General features: G+C 35.6%; 1 protein-coding gene across 6 annotated transcripts in view; it reads left to right on the top strand.

Moving 5' to 3' along the window:
• ZNF407 (zinc finger protein 407) overlaps window positions 1–23,408 on the top strand; it is a 337,294-nt gene that overhangs the window by 251,026 nt on the left and 62,860 nt on the right. The window contains exon 9 of one of the 6 annotated variants that reach the window (XM_058831047.1): window positions 16,006–16,469. The exons of the other annotated variants lie outside the window; for them this stretch is intronic. Within the exon in view, the coding sequence (XP_058687030.1) occupies window positions 16,006–16,238 (233 nt within the window). The 3' untranslated portion in view covers window positions 16,239–16,469. Of the gene's footprint in view, window positions 1–16,005; window positions 16,470–23,408 lie in introns of those variants that run through there. 6 annotated transcript variants of the gene reach the window in all.

The following is a 23,408-nucleotide window of genomic DNA, read 5'->3' as shown; positions in this document are numbered from 1 at the left end:
ACTTTGCAATGTCAATGCTATCTTTCTATGGTGAATCTGCTATGCAGAAGTAAGCTTTAATGCGTTGTCCACATTGTGACATGAGAGAATTGTAGGCATAGTGATTTTTTAAAATTATTTTTAAATTTTATCATCTTCTAGATTTTGACTTTTCTTAAATTCACAGCTTTTCTTTTTCTTTCTCTTTTTTCTTATGGATGATTTTCAAAATAAATGCAGATCCTTTCAGTATTAGCATTACCAGATAAACTGAGCTGATTAAAGTTATTTTTGCCAATTTTTTTTTTTAAGAAATCATTATAGAATTTGCAATTTGATTGCTCCTGATGCTGATTGGCAGAAGTAGGTCTCTTTCCTGGTTAATCTAGAATTGTAGATGTTATAGAAAGAAACGGCAAATTTAAAGTTGTACTTTAGTTTAAAATATAAAGTTTATGTTGATAAAGCTTTTAGTGCATTTGAATTTATGTTTCACTTGCATACCATAGCATTATATTGCATTTTCCAAAGCAGTTCCCTGTTTCTCTGAATACTGTTGTGTACCTGCTACTGACTGCACTGGGCATATATATGTCTAAAATTTGGTGGAACTGTATTTTCAATAGCTGTTACTAATTTACTTTAGTGTTTCAGGCCTAAGTCTGTAAGTGACTTCTCTTGCTTTGAAAACAAGGTAATTGTTGCCTGTACACCAATGCTTCACCTGCATTGTTAGAAAGAAACTTGATAGTACATTTAAAAACTACAGATAAGTTCTAATAGGCTTTGGCTATATAGAGCCAAATCATAGTCCTTATTTTTCAGGATTTTCTGTCCATAAATAAACCCATATAACCATTGTTGTTCAAGAATTTACTACTAGATCCCACATTTGAAGAAATAATAAAACATGTCCTAGGTTTTCAAGATTTGTGGTAGTTTTTAAGAAGCCTGAATTGTTATGGAAAGGCCATGCTACACTAGCATATACTAGCTCATATTTTAATAAAAAAAATTAACATGAATTACATATAAGTAAACATAATTTCTAATGTTCTGGTAAACAAGTACAGTGTTATATAGAAGAAATTGCAGTGTTCAGGACAGGGAGAAATAGAACCAATCCAAGTTTTCAATCTGTACCCTGCTACAGTATGGATTGTACACAGCAAGATGTTTTCCAATAATTAAAGGCCTTAGGCTTCTAAGATGCTTAGGTCTATACATGGTTATTGTTGCAGTTCTATGAGGTGGGAAATAACTTAAAGAGTATCTTTTCGCTTTCCAGTAAAATTTTATTTTTTTGCTTGCATTGTTTAGAAATTGAGTTTTAAGTCTATTGAACAGTTATGTGTCTCTCAGCTAGGCAAGAACTCTGAGTTTCTAAACAATACTGAGACACAGGATTTATATTACTGGGTACATTTTTAATTTTACAAGCGCTGATAGATAAGTCAGTCATGAAATATAAAACTGATTTTGTTTCATTGTTGTGATTAATTTTCCATAGAAATACTATATTTATATTTCAACTTTTTTAGAAATGTTTGTAATAGATTTATGGTTCCGCAGCATTGTGATTTGGTTTAATTTTTATTGTATAGAACCAAAATTTCATTGCCAATTTTTGTATTTAAAGCTTTGTTAATCTGCATTGATTTCTTAGTTTGGTATGGGTTCTGAGCTGAAAAATACAGTGCATCACTGACTGTTCTATCACCTGACAGCGACTGATAAAGCATCCGTGCAGAAAGTGTCAGAAAAGGTTAATATTTATTGATTTTATGGCGCTACAACCAATGTAGTTTTGCCATCAAAGATGTATGGCCACCAGCAATGGAATCTGTAAAATTGCAGGTTGGATGCTAGTTTTTATTATAACCTATGCCAGTATTCTGGCCTTAAAAAATGACAGATATTTAATTTAAGACAAAAGGTTTTGACTATACAGCTACTGTATACCTGCAACAGGAATTTGGTATTCTAAAATGAAATCCAAGTGCACTGTGTAAAATTTTAAGGTGTTGGGGCTGGGGGGGGAGGATGGGCCATGCAGCCTTGAATTGCAAATGACAATCACATTTAGCCTTTTCATCCACTTAACTATGTGCTATTGATCTGTAGAAGGTGCCCAAGCAAGTGATAGCTAAAATTATGAGCAATAAAGGGCTTGCTTCTTCAAACAAAAAGTATATAATTAGTAGGAGTGGAGGAGGGGGCAGAGCCTGTGTGTGGTTTTAAAGGCATTTAAACAAGATGGACTGAGTGCAACAGCAGTTTGTAAGAGTACACAAGGAGAAATCTGGTTGCCTTGAAGCATAAATCCATGGTCTGGTTGCAGCTTGTGTGTAAAAATTAGGCATGCACTCCAGCCTTTACATTTATCTCCATCAGGGTTTGCCTGACAGAAAGACAATCTGTTGGTTTGCCTACATCAACTAGGGAGAGGAAAATCTTGTGAAGCTTTGGTTCTTCTAAATGCATCCATAGTTTGCATTTTTATTCTATTTTTCATTTAGATGACTCTTGATATCAATCTTTTCATAACTGATAGATCTATTGATACATCAGGAAGGTTTGCAAGAAGATAGAAGAATACTTACTGAAGTGCTGAAAATTAGTCCACTAAAATGCATATAGACATGCACAGATCTTATAGAAGCAGGTTTTAGGGAATATCAGCAGAATTTGGCCCCAGATTTTTAGAATCCGTTTAAGTATTTATTACAGAATTATTATTTTCATGGTACAGTTTTGCATGCAGATTTTCTCCCCCACTTTCTTTAGGGTACAGTGTCAGGGACAGCAGTAACAGTGGGTTTATTTTTGAACAAAACCTAATGATAATTCAGCAGTGAGAAACTCTTATTCTAACATGACTAGTAGAATAAATTACATGGCATACAGTAAACATGCTTTAGATCGCCTCTTCTCTGTACCACATTTTTCTGTTGAGCTTTATACAACCAGTTTGTCTGGGTTCTTTTTCCCCAGACAGCTTACCCATTTTATTGTGCTCATTTAGAGGAAAGAAAAACTGTTTGTCTCCTTGAAAGGCAAGAGAACAGTGAGTGGAAAACTACTTTTATAGCTAAAATACCATTATAATATATGGCAACTAAAATTCTAAAATTGAAAGAGAAGATACAAGAGAAAATCTTAAATCACTTTTTTAAAGCCACTGACAATTTGAAATATTCCCATGAAGATTTCTATTTTTTTCTTCCTTCCTTGAACTTAGTAAAATGTGATTTTTAGAATGATTGTTACAATAACTTGTTTAATTTCAATAATTCAAATAAGATCCATTCCTCATATAACTCCACCTTTTTTATTTTAATGACTGTGTCGTTAATCTAACATTTTCCATTTTTATTGGGCTTCATTTTTCCCCTTCTGATCTCTTTAAATTATGGCTATGAAAAGGCACGCACTCAGCAGTGGCATGCACTGGCTGCGTTTTTACATCCCTCTACCCCTTTAGTCTTATGCTTTTAATTTTCGGTAGAGCCAAGTGCCAACAACCTTGTGGTTGTGTGGTGTCTGTAAGTGACTTCCAGGCTACAGCTCTGGATGGCAGCTTAGTGACAGAAGGTTTTTCAAACACTTGATTTCTTTTTTTTTTTTACCTTTTAAAATTAAATATCACTGCTCTGAACTGTTTGTTATACTTTCTAACACCTTCACTTCAAAATTGATTATTACCATACATAATGATTGATTCATTGTTAGCTGATTTTTACAAATGACTTTGTGGAATTATTACTTAATTCTTAATGTAATCAATTTTAGTACCCAGCAATACAGAATTGAAGCTATATATTTATTTTACATTGCTTAACCATAAGAAGACTGCATTGCCTAAAATGTCATTCATTGGGTAAATAAAATAAATTTATTATAAGATTTGTCCACACAAATTCAATATAAAACTAAAGGATAAAGAAGGAAAGAGGTATTTTGAGACCACAACTCACTGAATGATTGTATTGGCTTATGTGCCTTCCTTGTGTCTATGTAAAATGGTAAGGAAAATAAGGAATTGGGAAATTCCTTATAATTCAAATTTTACTTGTACTCAAGAGTCTTTGTGATTGATTTTAAGATGCAGGAAAGGAAATGGTGTATCAGGTTAGGATCAGGATTGGGATTAGCATTCATCTGTGGTAATGCTGCTCTAAACACCAGTTTATGTGCACTGTGTGTGTGCTACCAGTAATGTTTCAGAATCACTGAGTGTCTACAACAAAAGGTAGCTTTTGCTTATATTTCACTAAAAAAGTCGACATGAGCCAGAAATTATTGCATTGTATTTCAGATCTAAGTCAGGATATAAAACAATGTTATTGAAATCACTGTATCTCTATTTACAAAACCCATAAAATAGCAGAGGGTTTCCTCAAGAAATGGCGGTGTAGCTCTGCTATGGGCATGGAGATGGACTGGTGCATATCTGGAATGCTGCCATGGTAAGAGATATTTGAGCTGGTTTGGTGGGAGATGTGGTGTGGAGACATAATTCTTTCCAACCCCATGCAATCCTGCTCACCCCTTATAAGCCTGAACACTCTGTCTTACAAGCAGGGAAACACAGAGCCCTTCATATGGGCCATGGGGGTACCTTGCTGTTTGGTAAATAATGTGACTGCATCACAGATCTGTAGAGGTATGCCCTGGCATTTAATTTTTAGCAATTCTTTGTCGTTATTTTCTTTAGTTAGTCAGTTGCATTTATTTTTATCTACAGTTTTCTTCAAGTGTTTCTTGCTATAATGCTTCATGAAATAATTTATTTAGGTTTTCTTGAGCCTCCTTACCACAGTTATAAATTTGATTGCATTGCTATATTGACTGAAATGTTACAAAGCAGTTAGTTTTTATTGTTTTTGTAGGGTAAAATATGTGATTTTATTGTTCATTTTTATATCTCAGATATCATCTTTTATTAGAATTTTGAAATGTATAATCTTCAGGATGAGATTTATCCACAGTGCTAAGTACACATTTTAAAATGCTGATTATTTAACCTGTAATTCATCTGAAAAGGCAGATTTTGGTGTTTGGTACAGGCAGGAATGTAAACATAATTTCTTTTGTATTATCTTTTTCTCAAGAAGCACTCATAATAGTTGCTATATCCATCCACCCCTTCCTTCTGCTTAAGGAAGAAATGAGCACCAATAACTGTCTATGTCAAGACTGTCTTATCCCTCTTTCCTTGTTTTTGGGTCAAGGCAGAAGGGGAAAAGGTCCCACTCCTGTGTGGATGTATGTAGTTATATATAGGGGCAATTATTTTTGGTAAATAAACTTTATATTACTTATGTAGTAAGTTTAGATTTCTTGTAATTGCAACTTTAAAATTATTTGTTGATTTTGGAGTAAATACAAAATCACAACTGTTTAAAGCTGTAATTTATCTAACTAATACATAATATGCTGAAACTTTTTCTTCCTCAGTGTTTTACTTGGAAAGGTTTAATTGCTTGAAATTCCAAAGTTTCCTAAGGATATCTAAGTCCAAAGAAAGATAGGTCAGTTTTCTGTGGACAAGTTACTCAATCATTGTTTTTTTTCAGCAGCAACTTTTGCACATTACTTCAATTCACTATTTGGTATTTAAAAATATTTCCTTCAATTTGTATCTGACGTATTGTTAATTAAGCCTCACCATGTTTAAGATAGAGTGTGGATGAGTCAGGTAATGCATTCTGTTTCCCCTTGTGTCATCATCTTTACTTTTCTCTACAGTGCAGTGCAGTCAAGGCAGTAGTGTTATGGGTAACTTAAATTATTGACTAGTCCAGCTGATATTTGAAGATGAAATATTTAAACATCACTGGCAATTTGGGAATTTTGACCCAAACAATCACTTTTTATTTTTGCTGCTTGGGAGCAATTGCAATCAGTGTTCCGAGGTTTCAAATTGTCATTTACGTTCCTATAGTGAAGTAGCATTACTGATAAAAGTGTGCTTTATTCCTTTTTTAGTGTCATTTGAGACAGAGAAAAGATTGGGACAGATGCTAAAGAGCTGGTTATATTTTTCAAAGAATGCAGTTATTAATTAATGCAATTCATAAACCAATCTACACAGATAAACTAGCTCATTGAAACTTCATTTTGATGTGGGGAAAAAAAAGGAATAGCTGTAATTTTGAGGAAAATGCTTTGTATCTTTCATATCAAACTGAGACAACAACTCCTAATCTTAAGCGTGCAGTGAAAATTAACTTCTTGCCTTTGCAAAATGAGTTTGCTTTGTTTGTGTTCTGTGTCTGTGCATGCCCACATTTGTTAACAAAACCCTGTTCAGTGATGAACTTGATAAATAATGGGAAGGGAGACTATTCTGATAGTAAGGCTCTCAAGATAAATGGTTGGACTTTCAACGTACAAAAGTAGGAGACTTTGACAGTGGAACCTATGAAATTGTCATGAGTCTCTTTAATTTCTTTGTCTCCACTTTTAAAAATTTTTAGTGTATTTCAGGAGTAGAGAAGCAATATTATACAATTTAGAAGCAATCCAGATAATTTCAGATCTGTAGCAAGAGAGAGAGGAAATGGGGCAATTAAAGAGGAATTAAAGTCCAATTCTGTAGGCATGTTACATACTTAACTACCTTGTAAATGTCCGGCCTCCTGCTGAAATTGCATTGGGTCCTCAGTTCAGACATGTATGTATGGGTGAGGCTTAGTTAGCAAGCTGATGGAAGGGCCTGCAGCCAAGTCCCAGCCTCCCAAGGGACTAGTCTTCCCCTCATACAGGGTATCTTTTCAAAATCAAAATTGAACCTGTTCTACTGTGATGAAGACATATATTAATAGGGATATGCACTGCCTTTACTAATGGGGCAAAAGGAAATGGGAATTCTGGACGTGGCTTCATCTCAAAAAAGTAGTTGCCAAGTATAGTAGGAGTAGAATGGGGAAACAAGCACAGGAATTTGCTCTCATATTTCAAAGAGAAGAAACAGTGTTCCCCTTATTGCTGGCACAACTTGGCTGCTGATAGGAGTATTCTCTAAGAAAATCTTCTGTAACTCCTTCATCAGACTTGGCCAGTAGTAGTGCCAAATCTAAAATTCCATTCTGCCTAACCATGTCATCTCATCCCTAGATTTGCTGGTCAGGGACATTAATCTCAAACAATATGTTTTGCAGTAAGGATGGCTGGTAAATACTGCAGCCTTCATTTGTGTGAGATATATAAGGTGTCTGATATGACTCCTGGTAAAATCTCTGAACTTACAGATGATGTGAAGATGGAAAGGTGTGCTTCACAGTACCTGTTTCCTTGTGCTCTGTAGACCAATGTGCAACCACGCCCTTCACCTTAAGCAGGCACAGAGTGAAGCCTGGAATAACTTGTGCTGTTTCAGCCTTTATACCATAGAACAGCAGACTGCATGAACAAGAGAGCCTGGATAGGCTTTTCCTCATTGTCTAAAATTGCTCAGATGTAGATTGAGCAAGTGTAGAATCAGAATACCTCCTAAAACTGGGTCATTTGTTGCCAGGGGTTGAGTAGAAGGAAGGACATAGAGTATTCCAGCAGATTTTTATCATGAAGAATCATTAGCTGCAGCTGGCCTCAGCTTAAATAGCTCTGAACTTAGCCATCTTGTGGTGGGAGACATCTGACCTTCATCTAGTCCAAGAAAATGAAGAAATTGGTTTGTCCTCATTCCCCATACATACTTTCTCTTCAGGACCAGGCAGGAGTTCAGCAGAGCTGACATTTGGCCTCTTCTTCCTTAATTTTAATAGTTGTCTTTGAAAGAAATTGCCAAATTATTAAATGTTTAATATCACAGCACTTAAAACATATAATTTTAAAACAGTCATGTGTAATATTCTTTTATGTGCATATGTAGTAAAGTGCACTTATATCTTTCTTTGTGTTTGATCATTAGCAGATATATTATAATGTCAATATATGCTATGAATGATATTTTAAACAAACCTTCTACTGACTTGGCTGTAAACTTGTGAAAAAACATTGGTTTCACCTTAAGGTTTTAATTTCCTTATGTTTAGTATAAAATCAATACTTTAAGAGTGACTAAAATAACAACCAGACAGTATTTACTGCTTTTATGCTGAACATTTCACATCAGAAGAATGTAGGAGGAGTGTCTGAGTTATAATTTAAACATTTATAACCATCATTCTACTTCATCTGAGAAAGCTTACTTTATTAGGTCTAGAATTACAATCTATTCAATTAAAGCATTTCTCAGATAAGTACTCTGAGTGGTAAGAAATATTTTCCTAAATCTCAGATGTAGACACTTGAATCTAGCATAGTCCTTCACCAATAAAAGTCTGGAATAGTTTGTCTAATATCAATAAAGATCAGTTTAAAATTGCTGGAAAAGAATGGAAGAATTGTGTCCACTACATTGTCTTTAAAAATAACGTTAAAAGCCTGAATATGGTTATTGGAGTGTCTGTTCATAGATGTATGAGTTAGATAAAGGGCATTTTGCCATAATGTGTCAGATTATTTTGACTTCAATTTTTCATGAGGCATGTTAAGTTAAGGTAGTGCCTAATGTGAGTAATAGTGACAGAATCTGACCTTTGCATGTGATTTTTTTCCTTTTCTATAATGATAGTGAGCATCTGAAGTAAACCTATTATCAGCCAGAAAGTGTTACTTTTTGTCATTTTTCACAGTGAACCAATTGAAGTTGGTTTTAAATCTCTTGTCTCGTGATCCATAGTTTTTCTTTTTTGTCCTGTCTTATTTCCCAAATGGAGCATAACTAAACACTTAGGAGTGATCAGTAAACCACTTCTTTGGTGAAAAGGTAACATTACAAAGAAACAAACCAAAACAACAAACAAAAAAAATACCTGAAAAGGTAACTCAGGTTTCTGGCTAGATGGTACAATTGGTCTTACACTGGCTATACCTCTAAAGCTGTAAAGGTTTCATCTAGCAGTGGCACACTTCCTAGATTATGAATATCAAGCTCAGAGACAAAGAAGAAGTGAAAGATTACAAGTTTGAGTGCATTTCATTTTTGCCCATTCCAGCTTGAGGAAGGCTGTTCCAGACTGGTCTTGCTTAGTCCTGTATTTTTGTCTCATAAGTTAAGGTTATTTTGCTACATGTCCTTGAAAGAATTCCTTTGTCTGTGTCATAAATCCTTGCCAAGCCTTTTCTGACTGCACAGGATGCACATAGGTTTTGTATTGTCATTCACGCCAACAGTACGTCCTCTAAAGCGACACTATGTTTTCATTAGTACGATACGGCAAAAATTATTTTTAAATACGGGCTGGCATTGAATTTTATATTACACTTTTATATATGTAATGAATCTAAACCTGAACGTGGGTACCTTGTAAGTATTTAGTCATGGAAGGAAGCATTATATCCAGGTTTCTAAAAGTCAAATGAAGCCAAGTGGAAACATAAACACTGTTTAATGTTTGGCTTGAACCAGTGATGAAGTTAAGAGAGTTTTGTGAAGCAATCAAAGATTATTTAGTCAAAAAGAACAAGGCTGTAAAGCAGACAATGTCGTATGAACCAATAGGTCTCTCACTCTTGCAACTGCAGGCTGATACCAGAATCACCAGCACCAGCAATTTGTGCCTTTATTTGGTGATAAATTAAAGAGGCCTCCCTGAGCTCATACAAGCAGAAAGAAATGATCTCAGACATTTGTGAGTCACACTGTGTCTGATTAAGTTAAAGGTATAGGAGATGCAGAAAACTGCTGTGTGTGGCTATTTCTGATATATTGTGTTACGGACACTGCAGCAAAGACAGACGTTGTAGGTTTGGCATACAAACACAATGTTGTTTGATCTAACCAGTGATGCTGAATTGGTCAGCAAAAAGCACCAGTGACAAACTTTCAGCTGAATATACAATTACGGAGTCGACCAACAGTTTTAATGTATTTTCCAGGCAGCTGATAGTGTTTTCCATTGTCCAAGTCTGCTGAGACTTCTTCAATTGCATTTATCATTTCAATAGAGACTAAGTAGAAATTCATGTTCTGTCTTCTGTATTTTTCTTACATTTGACATACTATGACGATGGCTCTTCTTTGCTTTAAATCCCATTATATTTCTAGAGATTCACTTTTTCATCTCTGGGATTTTTTCCATCTCTGTATGGAAGTGAGAAACTTTCTAACTAGAGTTAGATAACAGTTACATCTTTTCATGACTTACTGCATTCATGCTGTTCTGAAATGGAGGACCATATTGCTCCTGGATATGGGAGCTGAGCTTGCATCCATTAGCTCTTCCAGGGGAGCGACAGCCAAGACTCCACAGGAACACAATGCTTCCTGTGTTTGGAGAACCCTTAGTAAGACATTAGAAGCAAGTAACTCAATTGTGAGCTCTCTTCAACAGTGTAGTAGCTCCAAGTGCAACAAAGAAATTTGGTTTTTAAGTTTGAGATACTATTTCTCACTGTGTGCACTGTCTTGTAGTTTCATCACTGCTGAGCATAGGGGAGCTGCTTTTTAGAATTATTAACTAAGTTTTTTAACACACTGTCTTTAAAAAATAGGATCCATTTTTTTAATAATCAATATTAAATTTGCTTATGCCCTTCGGTTGGGACATAAGTGTAACATGGTCCATAAACTGCTTCTAGAGCTTTGTGGACACTTTAATGCCTTGATGATTAATGAATTGTTGTATATAATTACTTCTTTCACAGTATTCATCATGTGTTAGTTTGAGTTGCAACATTTTCTTTCAATATACATTGTACTGAATGCAACAAACCTATATATGAAATAATTGTACTTCTCATAAGTATGATTTTCACTTTTTTAAGTGTAGGCATGCTGATATTTAAAGTGGTTGATTATTTTTTAACAAATCAGAACATAACACACCACAGGGGTATGCTGGAATCTGGAATAGCACGCTGTACTGCATTAATTCACTCTGACAACTGTTTGTGGGTTTCATTAGGGGTCTGCACAGGTTCTGTGCCTGTTCTGCTTTTTAACTGGAGGTGTATTTTCTGCCGTTGTATTATGGAAACATTCCTTGATGTGGATTTACTTACAGTGGTGTAAAGGCTAGATTTTTTTAGGTGGATTCTTTATCAACCAAGCGTGCTGGACATTTTTAAGACCAAAGCAGTTCACTATCATGAGGATTTTATCACCATTCAAGCTCTAGAACTGGTCTGGTAGCTGGACATTGCAGTGGTTTTGGGATTTGTTCTTTTTGTTTTGTTCATTTTGGTTTTTTGTTGGTTTTTTTTTTCCTTTTCTTTGTTGTTGGTCTATCTGAGTTCTTAGTAGATTATTACAAGATAAGACGTACTCTTGCAGGAGTGAAGAAAATTTAACTTACAGACTGCTTTGCACAAGCCTTTCCTCAGCCTTCTCTTTTTCCTTTTTTTTTTAACTTGTATTTCTTAATTTCTTTTCCTGAAAAGGATAAGTAATGGAATTTTCTTTTGAAAGATAAGAGCTTATACCAGTTAAATAGTGAAATATAATTTTCCATATTTATCTTATCATCTATTTATCTAAAAGTACTTACTTCTGTACCTATGCAACAAAAGTTTATACTTTTTTGGAAAGGCATTTAAAATGCCATCTAGTTTGCATTCATTGATTAAGCTGTATTGTGTTTAATGTAGCAAAATAGAGTATTACCAGCAATATGTTCAATAAATCCAGTAATATTTACGAGGAACTTCTCAGCCCAGTTCTGGGTAGTCAGGAGAGCCTGGGCCCATGACTTCAGTACTTTCCACTGGAGGAGAAATACTTCCAGGATATTATATTCCTGATTTAATACTTTGTGGAGTACATACAGGTTTTAAACAGGGACATTAAATGGCAAGATTAAACTGCAAAGTATGATGCACTCTCTGGCCCTGAACAAGAACCAGAGTAGAACACCATGTGTTAAAAGATTTCTAGTCAGGACTATGCACATACATGTTGCTTCTTCTGTTGTATAACTTTGATCTTTATTAACATGCCAAGAATGAGCCAGTGCCCTTACAGTAGGGCTAGATATTTTCCATAAACAGCCTATACTTCTCCTAAAAACATTGATTTACTTTTTATTATTAATCTCCCAGTTAAATCTAGTCACCAATTCCCTGTGGTTAATTAATATGAGAAAGGTGTACTTTTGATCTAATGTTATATTAGCTTTTCACAATTAATCAATTAAAATTCAGAATTTAATGTACTATATGGGTAGTTTTAATACAAAGGAGGAATATTTTCTCTAACTTTCTAGAAATGCTGGAACTCACATAAATAAAAACAGGTGTGTTCTTCAGAATACTCGCACTATCATGGGTTACATTTGCTACCTATTTTGGTCCTTTCCAGTAATATCCCATGTTCTGGGTCACAGGTAATGGCAATTTTCCTAATTTTGTTAATAACACTAAATATTAAGCTATGTAGTCTCCAGACACTGAAATTTGCAGAAACATATATGAAAGTTTTCAATAACAGAATCCCTAGGAGACCTTCGTTAAGTGTATTGTCCAGCAGTTCATTAGAGTTCTAAATTTAAAACAAAATTGCATGGCATGAAAGTCAAGGATAAATATTTTAGTCTTTCAGAAAATTTCGTTAATGCAATAAAAATTTTGCATTTCCTGTATTAACTTTATAAGTGCAATATAAATTAGCTTGACTTTAGTAGCTGCAAAAATCGTGTAATAACATGTTCCTCCTATGCTAATATTTAGAACCAGTTAAGTATTTTCATTGGAGTTTCGTATGGTAGATAATTCTTTTTTCCCCCTGTTTTTTGGTGGGGGTTTTTTTGTTGTGGTTTTTTTTTTGTTTGGTTTGGTTTTTTTATCTCAGAGAGACTAAAACACTTTTTGCTTTCAAAACATTGAAGTCAGTTAAAATAGACTTACTGATTTTTATCCAGAGTGTAAAGACTGTGATCAGTTTCTGGGTTGCTGCCATCAATATACATTTAGGTTATGCGGGATTTTGTCTTAATATGATCAGTCTTTATTTATGTTAAGTAGAATTCTGACACCATTGATCTGTATTATTAAAATGCATAGAGCAGCTATCATATCCTGAGCTTCTGCTGAAATATGCTTTTAATTGAAGCAGAATTGTAGCAATATATTACCAATGTGAATCTAGTTAAGAGTACAGCATTGACTGCAGTGCTTCATTGTTGTACAATGGGCTCTGTTTTGTGGGATTGAGTGTAAATGCTGTCATGTGCTATGAGAGGTGCTCAGTGCAGGAAGTGATCATATAAAGACTTAATTCTGGAAGATGTGCACTTCCAGTTGACATGACACACAGTCTTTGCCCATGAGAAAAAAGGCTGGAGACGTGTGATGTTTGTGTTTGTATTTTAGATAGATATTTTAGATAGACATATAATACTCTGAAAAGGGGGAGTTCATCCCATATCTAGCTTAATAGTGCCTCGGTATAGCAAATAATTCTGAATAAGTCCTTTAACTTTGCTTTCTAGAAAAAGAAAAAAAAAAAGGGGGAGGAGGAAAACAGATACACTTTTTCATCTCTGGGATTTTTTCCATTTTTTTTTTAAAAAAAGCTTCAGGTGAGTGAAAACACTGAAGAGAAGCTGGAGTTTTTACACCTTTCTCCATCTACAGTGCAAAGGCCAGGCACTGTGGTTCCTTGTGGTGTATTTCACGGTGCTTTTGCTACAGAGTACCTCAGGAAAAAAAAAAAAAAACGAAGTTTGAGGAAACAGAATCCTTACATTTACCATTTTTGTGTGCCATAAAGTGCTAAGTGAATTCAGTTCAGTTCTTACCCATGAATGTCGGTGTTCATGTATTTAGTGCACAACTAAATTATTTAACATTGATTTTGGGAGCATCAGTTGAGATCTTAAATACATGTGCTAATATTTACATGGTAGGAACCTTCATTTCAATGGTAATGAGTTTTTAGTCATCATGACTACGTAAAGTGCATTGAAAAGCACATGGGAAGTGAAAAATTCAAAGAGAGTATATAAAAGAACTTTGGAAAAATGTGAAATCGTGTTCGTGTCAACTGCTTTTCAAGAGACAAGAACAGACAGATCTCCAATAGCATTGAAAGGTGGTACATTGGGAATGGACAGAAATGTGTGTATTTTACACAGTACAACACTGGAGCAGTGTTTCTCACTGTCACAGGGTATTATTGTTGTGAGTCAGATTTAAAAAGTCATTCACCAGCTGTTTCCATTGTCTTGGGAAACTGTTTTTCTTCTCCTGAGAATGCAGGTATTTACAGGAATATTAGTTATTAGGAAGGAAGAGTATGGAAGGCAATTGGCATATCTGTTAATAGACAGTTATTAGAAGTTAGCAGACTTTCTCTTTTGACCAAAAATTTTTTAATAGTCTTGGATAAATATTGCTGAAACTGTCAGAAATATCTATGTGGCCTAAACCCTGAATCAGGTGGAGAGTACTAATAAGAAATGCTCTAGTGTTTCCATTGTTCCTGGTCAGTTATCATCATCTCTTCTTCCATGCAATAGGTTTAGTTGAAAGTTTTATAACTAGATAAGGTTTCATTTCATATATTGTTGTTTATTTGCAAAAAATATCCTTCCATTCCCAAGTAAGTCAGGGGTTTCAATTTTTAGGGACATATTGGTACATAAATACTGATACATGAGCAAACAGGAATAAAAGTCAGTTTTATAACATGTTTTTCAGGCACTTAAAAGAAATTGTGGATGCCAAAGTAGGAAACTACTTCCCTAGAGTAAATAAAATTTAGCAGTGTAAGTCCAGTTGCTTTAACAAAGCATACATTCCAATACTGCAAGCAGTCTAAAATTATCATCATCAGTGAGTACATTAATGAAACCTTGTTTTTCTTGTAATTTCAAACTGCAAAAACAAGTCTTTGGGGCATAATAATATGATAGCATACGGTATCTGTTTTAGTAAATGATTTTCAGATAGGAAATACTGTCAGATATTTATATTTTGAAATCTTCATTGTTAAGTTTTTCTTTATTTGGTGAATGTTATTGCCCATGGTGGCCATAGTCACAGGCGGAACAGGCCTGTCTTGGTGATTTAAAAAACAAACCAAAAAAAACCACCAGGAAAAAATAATATTTCCTCTCATGTTCTTCTCAGTGACTCAATGTTTTCTGGCATAGGGTTATTCTGTTGACTGATTGCCACTGGATTTTATTTATGCTTTTTAATTAACAATTAGAGTTTAAATATCTCATATAAATCTATGGTCTTGGGGGGGGGGGGGGGTGGGTTGGTTGTTGAACTTTATTGTGTTGTTTTAGTATGCAGAAATATCACAGTATTAGATTTCACTAGATCCCTGCTTTGTAATGGTTCTCTTTACCTTTTAGAAGACCAAAAATGAGTGGTTCATTTTGGGTTGGTCTTTGTTCCAGTTTATGTAATTTCACTACAGAAACTCTTCTTTAAGAGTAAGAATCTGCAAGCCTTTATTTTTTTAAAAAGCGTATTGCAGCTAAGGACTGTTCAACTAATATAGTTTTATGAGTTATAATGAGGGAGCTTCAAATCATATTCACCTTTAATTTCTATAATATTATTGCAACAATGAATAAAGGGCTTAATTACCTTTCCAGTATGTCAGGGTCTTTTCTTTTTCAAAATGTGCTATAGGAAATAAGCACAAAGTATTTAAATTGATCTCTTTTTATACTCATCTGCTCACATAATTGATTCCCCAGTATTGAAACCTATTCTTTTTGTCTGTATACTGAAGATTTCTTTGCAAAGGTCCAGCCCCAGCAGGTTGATTACACACTTGTTACCTGTAATTCAATACAGCAGCGCCCTGTTTACAAAGTCCAGATTTCCTGGGCTGTCAGTTAGGGCAATCAGCACAAAGACCAAGTGCTTTTGGAACTAAATAAACAATGAGAAAAACATTCAGGGCTGCCAGTAACCTTCACAGGTAATTTAACAGCCTTTGACTACAAGGCATCAGTTGCTGTAGATGTCTGGCAAATATGAAATCTGACATTCTCCCTTGCCATGTTCTGCCAATAGGTCTGTGTGTAATCTCTCACCGAGGTTCGCCGCCGCTCCGCTGCGCTCAGCCAAACTGCCTTTATTATGACGGACGCCCACACCTGCGTTCTGTCACCTACGTGCCGTGTGCTCTTCTGAAAGGATATAGACAATTGTTTACATTTTCAGGGTTAAGCAAATGTGAAGTCCTTCCCTTGTCCCCTCTGCCATTCCTCTGCTGGCCAGCATCCTGGCCAGTACAATCTTTCTGATGTCTTCTTAGAAATGTTTAAATATGAAGAAAGAAACTGCTTGATCAATTCTGCGTAAATTGGACTCTGTTTTTATTGCAAACAAGGAACAGAGTTATCTGTATTTTCTAGATGACCTTTAAGTACAGACAGATTACTTTATTGTCTAAAGCTTTGGTTTTATGTATTTTTAATTTAACTTGTTTTATTTCTGATGTATTTGGTGCCTTTCCTGTCGATTCAGATAATGATTAGAGCAGCTGTTTTAAAGACCTTTGACATATTAAAGCGGACAAAAAATATCCATGAGGAGAAGAAAACAGAGATTCATCTGAGTCTGTGTAAGAAAATTTCATATCTTTTACTTCAGCAGTCAAATCTCTTGGCAAGCAGATAAAATTGTTATCTACATAAGTTTAAAAGTGCATCTGTTAAAAAAAAAACAAACCCACAAAAAGCAAGCATAATACTTGTAAGTTAGATGTTTATTGTCCATATAAACTTCCCAAACTATCTGACAAATAAGCATTTCCTTGCATGCCTGCAACATACTTGGCTCTTAGAATCATGTCTTCTTTTATAATTATTCCTGATATATAAATCTATAGAGTAGACATCTTGCAAGCTGTTATAAAGAATCTATTTTTTTTCATAACTGTTGTACAAATATAATAACTGAAATTATTTGAAAAAATTTTGCAAATCTATTATTCGATTATGCTTTAACCAGAAACTGCTTTATTTTTGCGCTTTCACTGCTGAATTTCTGAGCACCTTGTTGTGGTCAGTGTAATAGGAGATAGCTGAAGGTGTTATGCAGCAGACACTCCCTGGTGCTTGAATCACTGTCTGCACTCCAGTTCTGTCTCGGGCAACATGCTTGTGAAGCATAGATGTGCATCCATGACTAAACACCAAATGTATATATATATTTGGTGTTAATTTAGTTCTGATTATTTGCTGTGTCTGACTTTGCAATGAACATACAGATTTAAATTATATATAGACATGAATTGGATTGTTACATGGTGGTATTTTATTTTTTCTTTTTAATTATGTTGTTCTTTGCAAAAATAGAGGCTGGAACACTGGCAGACCAGAAGCAGTTTACTAAAAGCATAAGTAATTTTAGTGAGAAATTCCAAATTCATTTTTGGATCCCTAAATATTTGTTGGTCTTTCTGTCATCTTAGGGGAGCAAGGAAGTGGGTAACACCACCACAGTTTTCCCTGTGCATTAATGGGGTCAGTAACAGCACTGTGAAGGCAGTGATCTTACTAAGAACAAAGTATTGTAAAAATTTAACTCATTTACAATGTCTGGGCACATCAACAATTAAGGATTATAGTGTAGAAAGTGCTAATGTGATTGTAAGTGAAACGGACAATTGGGCATAGCATGGTAACCTGGGGGAAGCAGCCATGTCCTGCGTGGGCTACTCGTGGAAACTTATGGAGCGAACATTGACAACTCAGTATTTATGGTATGTGTCACATTAGTGGAGCCATTATATGGTCAGGATGGGTTGCATTTAACTGTTTCAGCAACGACAAAATAGGGAAATGCCACAGGAAAGTGCTTCTGAGGTGGTATCTACTTACTTGTAGCTCATTTAGATATTGAGAGCTCCCTGCAGCCTGATGATAATATATCTTTACCAGGTTTTAGGCTCATCTCAGATAGTCAGTGTAATACTTTCAATAGAGATCACCTGTAATTTTTCTTTAATCAGTTTCCGTTACAAAATAATATGTACTTGACAAGAACTAAGATAATTTTAAGGCCCAGTCACATATTTGATCTGCAAGGGTATCTGTGTTTATGTTATGCCCTGAAATCAGCCTTACTTAAATGAGAAGTAAGATCCCTGTGTGTACAGGCATTTTACTTGCAGGCCATGTGCTACCTTCTGTGTTTCTAACACAGCTGAGCTAAGCTGAAGTATCCAAATGCACCTGTAGCCAAGAGGATTTTTTTCACATGGTTTGTCACAGACTCTTCAGACATTTCTCAGAAATACCCCTAAAATGATTGCTGCACAGTTGCTTTTTTTGCAAGATTAGAGAACAAGCCCTAAGGAAAATTGCAGAAAAGTATTGGGAGATTGGTGGCTTTTGAATTGCAGTAGCACACTGCCCAGTGATTCTGTTAGCAACTGATAAATTCTTCTGCTTTAAGTTTCAGCCCCTCTTGCCTTTCTCTGTTGAGTGATGGGTTTTTCTGTGTGTGGATGTGCGCTAGATTTAGAGACAGAGGCCAGACTGTTTCTTTGAGATGAGAACCATTCTAGAGTGCTAGTCTATACTTATTTTTATTGGTGGGTTTGATGGCACAAGCAGTAACATAAGCACACAGGTCAAAATCAAGTGGAAGGCTAATGTTAAGACTCAACTTCATTTTAAACAAGACTATGAACAAAATTTAAATGTGATTGTTAAGAAATTGTGTCTAAGAGGATTTGAGTAGGTAGATGTGTGCAACAAACTTAGCATGTGCTTCTGATTCAGGACCTCTCCTTCCACTCAAGTTCTGCATTGATGAAATTCTAGCATAGGTAGGTCTCTTCACAGTTTTTTTTCAGCTCCCAAACTCTATTCCACACATTTGAAATACTTTCATTTTACTACTTTGATCTTACTAGTAATTTATCCCTTTAAAAAATTTTATTTTACTGGATTTTATTTGTGTCGTATTCTGCCATAGAATTCTCCCGGTGGGCAATGCTTTATAAATTTCAGCAGTGACTATGTCCAATTTAACAAAACAAGTATGCCCATTTAATAAATAAAAAAAAAAAGTAAAAAAAAAAAGTAAAAAAAAAAAGTGACTATTTGGTTTAAAAAAATACAGTATAAAACCTGGATTTTGCATTAGGTATTGCAGCTACTCCTGTATTTATCTATCTTTTGACTGAATGGAAAGCTGTAACTATCTCATCTCAATAATGTACATTAAGCACACCAAGATAAGTTAATATTTACATATTGTTGCTTTCAAAACTAAGTCTTCTGTGGAAGACTGTGGTTTGTCTTTAGGTTTGCTTCCAGTTTTCATTGTAGACAACTTCTCCAGTACATCTCATTTGAGTGATCATGCACAGTAATCTAGCAGTCAAGAGTGATCAGGAAACGAGAGAAAATGCTGCTGAATCTTCAACTCTGCTGCTGGTTTCCCATTCCCCAAACAGAGGGAAAGCATCTGAAGACAAATCCCACATGTTCTCCATCTGCATATAAAGTAAGTCAGGATAAAACTGTTAGATTTTTCCTGAAAAAAAAAAAAATGGTTAGCTGTTGTTAGCTGGAGAATGATCTAGTTTTTGTCTTCTATTTTAATGAATTGCTTCATACCTCTTTACTTCAGGGCAGATTTAATACTACTGTTGATATTCTGATATCTCCGGAGTGTAATGTATTTATGTTACAGTATAATTGTATTTTACACTTCTTTGTTTAACTTTTGATTTTCAAATTCATCTACCCATATCAGAGGGGAAAAGAGACTGAAGATATTTTAACTGTGTTCTAATCATTCCTGACTCTTAATTTTTAAACAACATATTAAGCATGGGGTTTTGTCTCTCAACGATATATCAGTTGAATAGGATCAGGCCCGAGTTCAAAACAGAATTCTCACAAATCAAATTGATGTATTTTTCAAATCCAGAAGAGTATTAGGACTGTCAAAGGAGTTTTTCCTTGAACCTCATTTTCTGTCTGCAGGTGTTTGTTCACTTGTTTGTTTGGTTTTAACTCAATTTGTGATCATGGATGCTTAAGCAGGTTAACTTAGGTTAGTAACACACACCAAAGAGATATTTCTATGCCAAATGTAACAGGGTTTTCATAATGGAAACACACATTAATTAAAAAATTCCTTCTCTAAAGTGAAGTTGTTAATAAGCATGAAACATGAAACAATATGAGTAACAGAGTAGAAATGCTGCACGACTTCAGAGATGCTTTAAGACATGCTAAGGTACTTTTACCTGTAGTGTCCTTTACTGGGGTTGTACTGAAAATCACTATACTCACCTGAATTAAAGATGACACTTTTAACAGTCAAGCAAGAAAAGCTTAAAGAGAAGATGTGGGAGAAGGCAGCCTTCACTCAAAGTAGACTGTTGTGTAAATTAATTCTGAGGGATCAAGAAGCAATATTTTAGAAGATGTACTTGTAGGCTTCCTTTGCCATCCATAGGGTCTCTCACACACACAGTCTTATTTTTTTTTTTAATATTTTTTCCTTTTCCTTCTACATATTCTCTGTAAATTCCTTTCTTAATTATATTACTGACATTAAGAATTCTTGGGGGGTAAAAATATATTAATATAAGACCCATTGTATCTCTGACAGATTTTATGATGAAGGAGTTCAGTTGGAATTTTATCAGAGTATCACAGAAGAATTATCACTACAGCTAGCCTTACTTTTATTCTGGAAACTTTAGGGTCATTTTTTGAGAAAGAAAGGAAGTTGTGTACTTTGGGTTTTGCAGAATTTCACAAATGAGAAAATCTCTTGGAACTCTCAACTCTTCTGAGTTTGTATTTTCTTGAACACTAGGCTGCTGCTTGCCCAGAGCATTCAGTTGTAGAGCCAGTGCTCTGCAGGTTGACTATGTTCCAGTCTCACCATCTCTCACATTTAATTGTAAAATGTATGGTAATTAATATTTACATTTGTTCTGGTTTAGGGCAAATTTGGGAGAAAACCTCCAGTGGGGCTTCTCCCGGGAAGCAAACCCACGTGGCCCTTTTCTCCCACTCCCCAACCAGTTCAGGAAGAGATTCCTCTGAGAGAAGTGGAAAAAACCTGTTTATTTCACAGGCACAGCACTACCCAGCACAAAAATGAATGATGTCAAATTACAAAACCTCTCGCCCTTCAGAAAAGATGACAAACTTCAGAGGGTCTCTTTCCTGTGGGTGTTTGCTCTGTTATCAATCCTCTGGCGCTGGAAAATGCCGCTGCCCAGGCTGGGCTCCCGGTAGTCCACGGGTGCAAGCTCCCGGTGCTCCCCCAAGTCCCCAGTCCAAAGCAGGTTCGATTCGTTTCAGAAAAGGGAAAGAAAACAGTCCAGGAAGACCTCTCTGCTCCGGCTAGTTGGAAAGCCAAGGCGATCTGTGTCTTGTTGTCTGTCTGTGCTGTAGTCAAAACTCCCGATGCGGGGGGGAGCAAGTACAGTCTCTGTTAACAGACTTGGTGCTTCTTTTCCACTCACTTTTACTCTTACATGAAATTTTAAGAATACAAAAGCTGTGTCTGGGTTAGGTGGACGAATGGGGATACAATTTAACATCATAATCAACCCAGGACAACATTGAGCCCAAACATCAGAATCCTGGTGATTGTATGAGAATCTTCTGTAGATTTTTCCTCCTTTTTTTGTAGTTTTGTTTTGGTTTCCTTTGTTTGGGGTTTTTTTGCTTTGTTTTAAATGAAAGCATTCGGTCTTCATTATAATGGAAATATACTTGATGTGACCTTGGTACTTACTAGCATGGGCATAAACTTCTGTAGCTTCATGTCCCAGTTTCTCAGTGGTTACTGAGTGATTGCTGAGTAGTGAGGTTTGTGTACCTTGCACACTAAGTATGGCACCAAGCCCAAAGGAATAATCGTTGCTCTTTTTTGTGTGGGAAGGGCTTTGGTCCTTTGCTTTTTCCCTTGCTGATATGGTCCTGTGTGGAAAGAGTCATGTTGGTTGGAGCTTGACATTATGATGGCTGGAGGCAGTACCAACATCTGTGGCAGTAGAAGAAAAGAGGAAGAGAGATTAGTCCTGGGGCCAAGAAAGAACAGCAATGCAAGGGAAGGGTTGAAGAAGTGGTCATGTGTGATTTGCAGAGCATTGCCTGGTTCCTAATGTGAGGGGGATGAATTTTTCCTGCTGTGTAGGAGGAAGGAGAGAGAATGTATTTCTTCAGAGCTTGTTTTGTTGACTCTTTCTTTTTGCTATCCTTTATACATATGATCTTAGAATGGGTTGTGTGGGAAGAGACACTGAAGATCATATACTTCCACCCTTCCCAGCTATGGACAAGGACAGACCAGGTTGCTCAAAGCCCCATCCAACCTGGTCTTGAACACTTGTGGTGATGGGGCATCTACAGCTTCTCTGGGCAACCTGTTCCAGTGCTTCATGACTCACTGAATAAAGAATTTCATCCAAGTAACTAACCTAAATATCTCCTCTTTTTTAGTTTAAACTGTTCTCTGCTGTCCTGTTCCTACCTGCCCTTGTCCCAGCTGTTGAGTAGCCTCAATTGTTGGTGCAAGTGAGGCCTTCTAGGAGTAGGAAAATATTAATGAATCTGTTGATGTCCTTTCTCCAGTATTCTTCAGCACTTCATACCCATCTGCATGCTGAAGGCAAAGGAATCCCTTCTAAGCTGACATAAAGAAAGCCAGAAATCTATATTAATTCTCTGAATCTCCATCCACTTTGTGTCTGTGAAAGCACTGATTTAAGATGAAGACATAACACTGGTTTATTTGAAAATGTGTTCCTGAAAAGTGTAGCATTTATGCTTCAACTTGGTCTAACTGTTATTTGGATGCTAGCATGTACCCTGACCTTAATTTTTCTTCCAGAATAAATCTTTCTGTCTTATATTCCTTCTCGAAAGCAGGTTGCACTACGTTTAGTATTCTCTTCCTTTAAAAACAAACATAGTCTGTCAGTGGTGTTATATAAACAGATAGCTGTAAAATATATTGTCCTTATATATCATCATAATGCAAATCCAAGCTGTATTTATTTGCTACAACCAGGGACTGCACTGATTGTGTCACTATGAAAATAAATGTTTCTTTAAAAATATACAAGTCAAATTTACGTAGAAGTTAAGAAATTCGGGGGGGGGGGGGGGGGGGGGGAGGTTTCCTGAACATTTTATTAAAGGAATTTGTAAAGGGAAAAATGTCAAAAGTCATGACGAGTAACAGAAAATTAGGTTTGAGATTGGTTTTTGAGCAGAAGATATATTTAACTGATTTTTTAGGTTTGAATTTATTTTAACATGGAATTTAGTTAAATGCTCAGTGTGTGTTCCTGGCTGTAGAACGTGAGCTTTATAAAAATTCTCTGAAAGCAAAGCATTGAAGTTATGTTTTTTTAAAGATTTTTTTTTTTTATGTTGGTTTAGTATCACTGTCACAGCATCTGAAGCTTCTTTGGAAGAAAT

This window comes from Poecile atricapillus, chromosome 2 (assembly GCF_030490865.1).
Source record: "Poecile atricapillus isolate bPoeAtr1 chromosome 2, bPoeAtr1.hap1, whole genome shotgun sequence".
NCBI classification, from domain to species: Eukaryota; Metazoa; Chordata; class Aves; order Passeriformes; family Paridae; genus Poecile; species Poecile atricapillus.
The sequence above is the reverse complement of the archived record's forward strand: the minus strand, read 5'-3'. Positions and strand labels throughout refer to the sequence as shown.